The sequence below is a fragment of the Dipteris shenzhenensis genome, chromosome 24, assembly GCF_047967505.1.
Source record: "Dipteris shenzhenensis isolate YYH24624 ecotype China chromosome 24, Dip_SZ_1.0, whole genome shotgun sequence".
In the NCBI taxonomy this organism is placed as follows: domain Eukaryota; kingdom Viridiplantae; phylum Streptophyta; class Polypodiopsida; order Gleicheniales; family Dipteridaceae; genus Dipteris; species Dipteris shenzhenensis.
This window is the reverse complement of record NC_141619.1, coordinates 20200550-20209493: the sequence shown is the minus strand read 5'-3', so window position 1 is coordinate 20209493 and position 8944 is coordinate 20200550. Positions and strand designations below refer to the sequence as shown.

At 38.8% G+C, this 8944-nt stretch overlaps 1 protein-coding gene across 1 annotated transcript; it reads left to right on the top strand.

Moving 5' to 3' along the window:
* Positions 1-789: 789 nt before the first annotated feature.
* Positions 790-2714, top strand: LOC147886343 (RING-H2 finger protein ATL72-like). Its single transcript, XM_087395943.1, has one exon. The coding sequence runs from the start codon at positions 1163-1165 to the stop codon at positions 1931-1933; it is 771 nt and encodes a 256-aa protein (XP_087252069.1). The 5' UTR covers positions 790-1162; the 3' UTR covers positions 1934-2714.
* Positions 2715-8944: the final 6230 nt, after the last annotated feature.

The following is an 8944-nucleotide window of genomic DNA, read 5'->3' as shown; positions in this document are numbered from 1 at the left end:
ATTGCTCATTTTTGGCTCTGGTGCATAGCCTCTGATAATGAAAACCAAGGAAATAGCATTCATCAAGCCTACCCTCTAAACTTCAAAAACATTAACGAAGCCCCTATGTTAGAAGGATGAACCAGATAAAATCCCACAAAATAATGTCAACTTTCAAAATGAACCTTCCTTAGGACCAAGGAAAAATCCCACAAAAGAAGGTTAACCTTCAAAATGAACCTTAGTGAGAGTTTCGCTAAAGGGCAAGCCAAAGGGAAAGAGAGTTTATTACGAAAAGTCTCTCTATTATTAACAGAATGTTTCGTTGTGAATAAAAAAGAGAGTTTATTAAAATCTTCCGACGACCAAAGGGTCTATATGAGATGGAGACACACAGAGAGAAGTGGCTGGGGTAGGAGACTGGGATGTGAGAGAGAGAGAGAGAGAGAAGTGGCTGGGATGTGAGAGACACGAACAGGAAGAAGTCGCTTGACCGTGAAAGAGAGGAAATCTGTGTGAGAGAGAGAGAGAGAGATGGCGAAACTTATGAATGGACTCCAAGGGACGTATGAATGGACTCCCACCAGCACAAAGCAGCAGCAGCAGCACTAGCACCAGCACCACCCTGCTGGTAGTGCAAGTGCCTGTCTTTTCTAAGCCTATACTCGCCTCCCCGGGTCTTACTTTATTCCATTCGCTGTTCTCTCCACCCACTTCGATCTTTCGCGATAGCAACCTTAGTCTCCTCTCTCCCCTCCCTATATCAGACCTCCCTGGTGTACCATTCTAGTACAGGTTTCGTCTCCCTCCCTGTCCTCCCTTCCCTCATGATCTCCCCGTCCGGCTCGCCTTGCCTGGATTCAACTCAACCCTTGTTTGCATAGACGTCATAGACTCTCACACATAGACTCCGGTCCCTCAGTCGATCCCCCGCGTCCTTCTCTATATATCATCCTCGTTGGTGATGCTCCTTGGCGTCGTCTGCAATGTCGAGAGTTTGATCCAACTGCTTGCTCGTCTCATTCTCCATCTCTATTTCCCTGCAAGGCTTGCGCAGTACTCTGGTGAGCCTTTCGTCTAACCTGGTGGTACCGAACAAGCGCGAAAGATCGAACAGAGAGACCGAGAGAGAAAGAAAGAGTGAGAGAGAGAGTGTGTGTGTGAGAGAGAGAGGAAGAGAGAGATGGAAATGAAGTCGGAGACTCTCGCACTATTCTCTGGGAGACGCATGCTCAGATACTCTGAGGCTCCCTATGCTTCAGCCAGCCTTCGAGATGATCCCAACCCGAAACCAGCTGCTAATGGCTACAGCCCCACAACATTCGACACCAACGTTGTTATCATCACGGCTGCTCTCCTCTGCGTTTTGATCTGCGCCCTCGGCATCAATTCTTTCGTGAGATGCGCTCTGAGAATCTGCACCCGTCGCATAGGTCTCGAGTCATCCGAGGAAGCAGCAATCCGGCAAGCTAACACTGGCCTCAAGAAGAATGAAGTCAAGTCGCTGCCTACGGTGGTCTATGCCAAAGGTCAAGTCGCGCTGGAGGTTGGGACGGAGTGCTCCGTCTGCTTGAACGATTTTGCCGATGGCGAGAGCTTGCGAGTTCTACCTAAATGCCGGCATGGCTTTCACACGAAGTGTATCGATCCATGGCTGTCTTCCCACTCTTCTTGCCCGACCTGCAGAAACAGCTTGATGGCCGCCATAGCTCCCGAGAAGAGATCGGCAGAGGTGCAGATTGTTCTCGCAACTACGCCCTCAGGGGCTGTTTCCCCGACTCTGTGCAGGGTCATCCCTGCTCCTCTTCACCCGCTTCATGCAGGCTCTGCCTCTCAAGGCAACAACAACAGCAGTCGACTTCAGGAAGTTACGGTTCTTGCTGGAACCGCCATAGCTCCAGCTGCTCTCCTCACAATTGCTGCCACGCCCTGCTGCAATGGCCCTCCTCAGTAGCAGTGGTGGAATTGTTCATCAAGTCCGTAAAGAAGCAGATGAAAGAAAGACTTTACTCCGTTTGACAGTTTTCCTTATAGCCTAGTGTTTGAGGACGTCTTGCGCAGGCGATTGCTCATCAATTTGATTGAGTTGCAATGGTTTTCCAATCATCCATCCCTTTTCTTGGGATTAATTTCTGCAGAGAGACTGATGGTCCGAGCAGGAATTTTTGTGTCGCAAAGCTGTCACAGGCAGCAGAAGACTTTTGCCTTCCCCTAATGAGAACGGATAAATTCTTGGAGCTGCAGCCATCTCAGTTTACAGATGAGGGTGAGCTGCAGAAAAGATTTTCACACGGCAGAAGGCGCATATGATTCTCCTGCAGAGGTGGTGTTTCTTTTGTTGAAAGCAAGGAGTAGGGTGATCGAGGTTTGTAATTAGAAGGGCTGTGTGTCACCTTTAAGAGGTGCAGCTTTTTTTGCTCAATCAATCTACAAGATGAAGGATTTCATTTCATTGGTAACGTGTGTGATTCCCTTCTTTGGAGCGTGATGCATTGGAGATTGTGTGACTAGAGAAAAAGAGAGAGAGGGAGAGGGCGTTCGAGCGTTGCCATAACGCGTTCAAATGCCTTGTCCTCACGCACAACAATAGCACATCACATACATGTGGTGCAAAAGCAAGCACACTATGTGCATCCTTGCAAATTCCCATGCATGCGACAGTACTATTTGGGAAAAAGAAGCTCAGCCAGTCAATTTCTATCCGAGATGCAAATCAAATCGCAATTTTGAAATTCTGACCGGAAGTCGTGATGCAACATATTATAAAGTTTGAAATTCTAACAGGTTGATTTCAGCTAATTTGAAACTTTAAATCAGTGTTCACCAAAAGCATTTTTGGTACCAATACAAAAACCTTCAACTCCAAAATATACAAGGTTTTTGTAGGTTTTTTCACCAAATATAACTAAAATGGCCGCAAAATTGCAAATTCAAAAACCTTCTCTCCCAATACTTTAAGGTTTATTTTTGAATTTAACTATTCACCTAACATGAAACCTTGGTTTTTTATGAACATTGCTTTAAATAAGTGAATGTTGAGCACTGAGTTGAGGCTCGCTATTCTTGAACCTTGGCATGTGTGTGTGCAGAAGGATGCATATAACTATTGTATGCACTCATACGCACGTGCACATATCTTTTTGTGTGCACACATACACATGCACTGCATGTGTGTGCATGTGTGTGTGTGTGTGTAAGGCACATGCATACTAGTGCACTTAGCGATGGAGGTACCATTGCAAAACACGGTTCATGTAGTTTGCATGCATCGATGTTTGTGAATTATGTGAACAAGAGTCTATTCTTTCTTTCGGTACAAAGCTTATACTGAGAGCACATTATTCCAACATTTCTCTTTATAGCTTCATGTCACTTTGCTATAATCATCTATCCATTTGCGAAAGGTGTTCCTCGTCTTTACGCTTACATATGCTCCATTTTGAGTTTATTATACAATAAGGCTTTATTTTAATCTACTTTACCACATGTTATCATCTGTACGATGAGAGTTGGAGTTGTAAAAATGCATATTTCTTTATTAATGTAAGTATTATTGTACCCATATTGTACAAATTAATGCCTGGGCCACTAAGGAATGGCCTCCCATGGGAAATATACGGTCTTATCACCACAATAAATTAGAGCCCTTTTCAAAATCCCAAAGTATTAATTAAATTGCCTACTCAAGAATGGCCTTGAATAGCAAGCTTTATTGTACCATGTTGTATAAATTAATGAAGGGCCACTAAAAAAATAGTTACATGGCAAATATATAGTCTTGTCACCAAAAATAACTTACAACCCTTTTCAAAATCCAAATTTCTACATTGAATTGCCCACTCAAGAAAGCCCTCAAATGGCGAGCATTATTGTACCCATATTGTACAGAGTAATGAAGGGCCATTAAACAATGGCCTTGCATGGAAAACATAGAGCCCTTTTTGAAATCACAAAGTTTTACATCAAATTGCCCACTATCTTGAACCCTAGCTCATCAAATCCTAAAATCCCCACTACAAGAAAACTAGGTAGAAATGGCAATAGAAAATGACACCCAATTTTCATTTTCTCCATTTCATATGTATGAAATGGCAAACATTTCTCCAAGTGCCATATATTTGGTAGAAATCCCAATTAGAATTGGTCACCAGTTCTCAACTGCCATTAGTGCAAGAAATGGCAATAGGAAATGACATTTTCTTGTTGGCCAATACCAAACGACAGTTTTTTCTTGGGTGCAATTTCTACAAAGATGAGAAATGGTACCACAAAATGCTTATGTGTAGTAAAGATACACAATAGTCAAATGTTTGGGTATTGCAACACTAGAAGCCATAGGCCTCTTTTTGATGCTGTCTATCGATGCATTGCGGGTGTAGGCACAAGAATCATTGGTACAATTGGCGGGCATGGGAGGTGTTGGTATCAACGATGAAACGCTACTAGTTATAGATGTCAGTATGTGCAACGGTATAGGCATTGGTATATACCAACGCCTATACTAATGTGCATAATATCAACAATTATCGATGGTTGTACCAACTCTGAGACCATTACCGATATCGAATTTGGGTTAAAATTTCCATACCAATGTCTTTACAGAACGTTGTTACTAAGGAGATCCAAAATAATCTTTGACCATAAGTTTGGTCATTTGAAAGATTTTAATATATGAGTGTTTTTATCTCAATTTTGGTATACATTCATATTTTTTAGGATAGAGATAGCTTATGGTCATTGAGATAACCCTGGTTATACTGCTTGACTTGGAGCATCTGTTGAATGATTGGTTAGCATGACTGGCTCCTAGCTAGTTGGGAATAGCTAGCCCTAAATAACTTTTTGACTAGGCCTTAACTAGATCATCTTGCTCTAGCTTGTTAACTCAGCCTACTTACTCTACCTAAATTATGAAACAACTCTTAACCAACTATATAATCTATAGTATTCCACATAAAGATAGATAAGTATCATTGCAAAACATGGTTCATGTAGTTTGCATGCATCGATGTTTGTGAATTATGTAAACAAGAGTCTATTCTTTCTTTCGGTACAAAGCTTATACTGAAAGCACATTATTCCAACATTTCTCTTTATCGCTTCATGTCACTTTGCTATAATCATCTATCCATTTGCGAAAGGTGTTCCTCGTCTTTACACTTACATATGCTCCATTTTGGGTTTATTATACAATAGGCTTTATTTCAATCTACTTTACCACATGTTATCATCTGTACGATGAGAGTTGGAGTTGTAAAAATGCATATTTCTTTATTAATGTAAGTATTATTGTACCCATATTGTACAAATTAATGCCTGGACCACTAAGGAATGGCCTCCCATGGGAAATATATGGTCTTGTCACCACAATAAATTAGAGCCCTTTTTGAAATCCCAAAGTATTAATTAAATTGCCTACTCAAGAATGGCCTTGAATAGAAAGCTTTATTGTACCATGTTATATAAATTAATGAAGGGCCACTAAAAAAATAGCTGCATGGCAAATATATAGTCTTGTCACCAAAAATAACTTACAACCCTTTTCAAAATCCAAATTTCTACATTGAATTGCCCACTCAAGAAAGCCCTCAAATGGCAAGCATTATTGTACCCATATTGTACAAAGTAATGAAGGGCCATTAAACAATGGCCTCGCATGGAAAACATAGAGCCCTTTTTGAAATCACAAAGTTTTACATCAAATTGCCCACTATCTTGAACCCTAGCTCATCAAATCCTAAAATCCCCACTACAAGAAAACTAGGTAGAAATGGCAATAGAAAATGACACCCAACTTTCATTTTCTCCATTTCATATGTATGAAATGGCAAACATTTCTCCAAGTGCCATATATTTGGTAGAAATCCCAATTAGAATTGGTCACCAGTTCTCAACTACCATTAGTGCAAGAAATGGCAATAGGAAATGACATTTTCTTGTTGGCCAATACCAAACGACAGTTTTTTCTTGAGTGCAATTTCTTACAAAGATGAGAAATGGTACCACAAAATGCTTATGTGTAGTAAAGATACACAATAGTCAAATGTTTGGGTATTGCAACACTACAAGACATAGGCCTCTTTTTGATGCTATCTATCGATGCATTGTGGGTGTAGGCACAAGAATCATTGGTACAATTGGCGGGCATGGGAGGTGTTGGTATCAACGATGAAACGCTACTAGGTATAGATGTCAGTATGTGCAACGGTATAGGCATTGGTATATACCAACGCCTATACTAATGTGCATAATATCAACGATTATCGATGGTTGTACCAACTCTGAGACCATTACCGATATCGAATTTGGGTTAAAATTTCCATACCAATGTCTTTACAGAACGTTGTTACTAAGGAGATCCAAAATAATCTTTGACCATAAGTTTGGTCATTTGAAAGATTTAAATATATGAGTGTTTTTATCTCAATTTCGGTATACATTCATATTTTTTAGGATAGAGATAGCTTATGGTCGTTGAGATAACCCTGGTTATACTGCTTGACTTGGAGCATCTGTTGAATGATTGGTTGGCATGACTGGCTCCTAGCTAGTTGGGAATAGCTAGCCCTAAATAACTTTTTGACTAGGCCTTAACTAGATCATCTTGCTCTAGCTTGTTAACTCAGCCTACTTACTCTACCTAAATTATGAAACAACTCTTAACCAACTATATAATCTATAGTATTCCACATAAAGATAGATAGGTACCATTGCAAAACATGGTTCATGTAGTTTGCATGCATCGATGTTTGTGAATTATGTAAACAAGAGTCTATTCTTTCTTTCGGTACAAAGCTTATGCTGAAAGCACATTATTCCAACATTTCTCTTTATCGCTTCATGTCACTTTGCTATAATCATCTATCCATTTGCGAAAGGTGTTCCTCGTCTTTACACTTACATATGCTCCATTTTGGGTTTATTATACAATAAGGCTTTATTTCAATCTACTTTACCACATGTTATCATCTGTACGATGAGAGTTGGAGTTGTAAAAATGCATATTTCTTTATTAATGTAAGTATTATTGTACCCATATTGTACAAATAATGCCTGGACCACTAAGGAATGGCCTCCCATGGGAAATATATGGTCTTGTCACCACAATAAATTAGAGCCCTTTTCGAAATCCCAAAGTATTAATTAAATTGCCTACTCAAGAATGGCCTTGAATAGCAAGCTTTATTGTACCATGTTATATAAATTAATGAAGGGCCACTAAAAAAATAGCTGCATGGCAAATATATAGTCTTGTCACCAAAAATAACTTACAACCCTTTTCAAAATCCAAATTTCTACATTGAATTGCCCACTCAAGAAAGCCCTCAAATGGCAAGCATTATTGTACCCATATTGTACAGAGTAATGAAGGGCCATTAAACAATGGCCTCGCATGGAAAACATAGAGCCCTTTTTGAAATCACAAAGTTTTACATCAAATTGCCCACTATCTTGAACCCTAGCTCATCAAATCCTAAAATCCCCACTACAAGAAAACTAGGTAGAAATGGTAATAGAAAATGACACCCAATTTTCATTTTCTCCATTTCATATGTATGAAATGGCAAACATTTCTCCAAGTGCCATATATTTGGTAGAAATCCCAATTAGAATTGGTCACCAGTTCTCTCGGGGGGGTCACTCATCATATGTAACCCTATCACGTGAGTTCAACAGAAGGATATTTTTTATTTCTAAAATTTACAGAAATAAATATACATAAGGGACTATTTAAAATACTTTTGGAAAAAATTTACAGATTTGTATAGAAAAGGGGTACATTTTATTAATGAAAAATTTTACAGATAAGGGATTTTAAATATAGGGCTTGAACGCACGTGATATAGAGGGTTTATACATAGTGACCCCCCTGAGCCAGTTCTCAACTACCATTAGTGCAAGAAATGGTAATAGGAAATGACATTTTCTTGTCGGCCAATACCAAATGACAGTTTTTTCTTGAGTGCAATTTCTTACAAAGATGAGAAATGGTACCACAAAATGCTTATGTGTAGTAAAGATACACAATAGTCAATTGTTTGGGTATTGCAACACTATAAGACACAGGCCTCTTTTTCATGTTGTGTATCAACGCTTTGTGGGTGTAGGCACAAGAATCATTGGTACGGTTGGCGGGCATGGGAGGTGTTGGTATCAATGATGAAATGCTACTAGGTATAGATGTTGGTATGTGCAACGGTATAGGCATTGGTATATACCAACGCCTATACTAATGCGCATATCAATGATTGTCGATGGTTATACCAACTCTGAGACCATTACCGATATCAAATTTGGGTTAAAATTTCCATACCAATGTTTTTACAGAACGTCGTTACTAAGGGGATCCAAAATAATCTTTGACCATAAGTTTGTTCATTTGAAAGATTTAAATATATGAGTGTTTTTATCTCAATTTCGGTATACATTCATATTTTTTAGGATAGAGATAGCTTATGGTCGTTGAGATAACCCTGGTTATACTGCTTGACTTGGAGCATCTGTTGAATGATTGGTTGGCATGACTGGCTCCTAGCTAGTTGGGAATAGCTAGCCCTAAACAACTTTTTGACTAGGCCTTAACTAGATCATCTTGCTCTAGCTTGTTAACTTAGCCTACTTACTCTACCAAAATTATGAAACAACTCTTAACCAACTATATAATCTATAATATTCCACATAAAGATAGATAAACGCACATCGTAATAATTTCTTCTTTTTAATAGATGATTTCTAAAAACAAAATTTAAATGTTATATTTAATTCAAAACTTCACTAATTTAAAAAATAACATGCAAACTACTTTAATCTCTTTTTTTTTTAATAGATGATTTTAAAAAACAAAATATATACTTTTTGACATTTAAATAAAAACTTCACTAACTTAAATAACATAAAAGCTACCTTAGACTCTTATTTTCTTTTTTTTAAAAAGATGATTTTTAAAACTAAAATTTAAATGTTT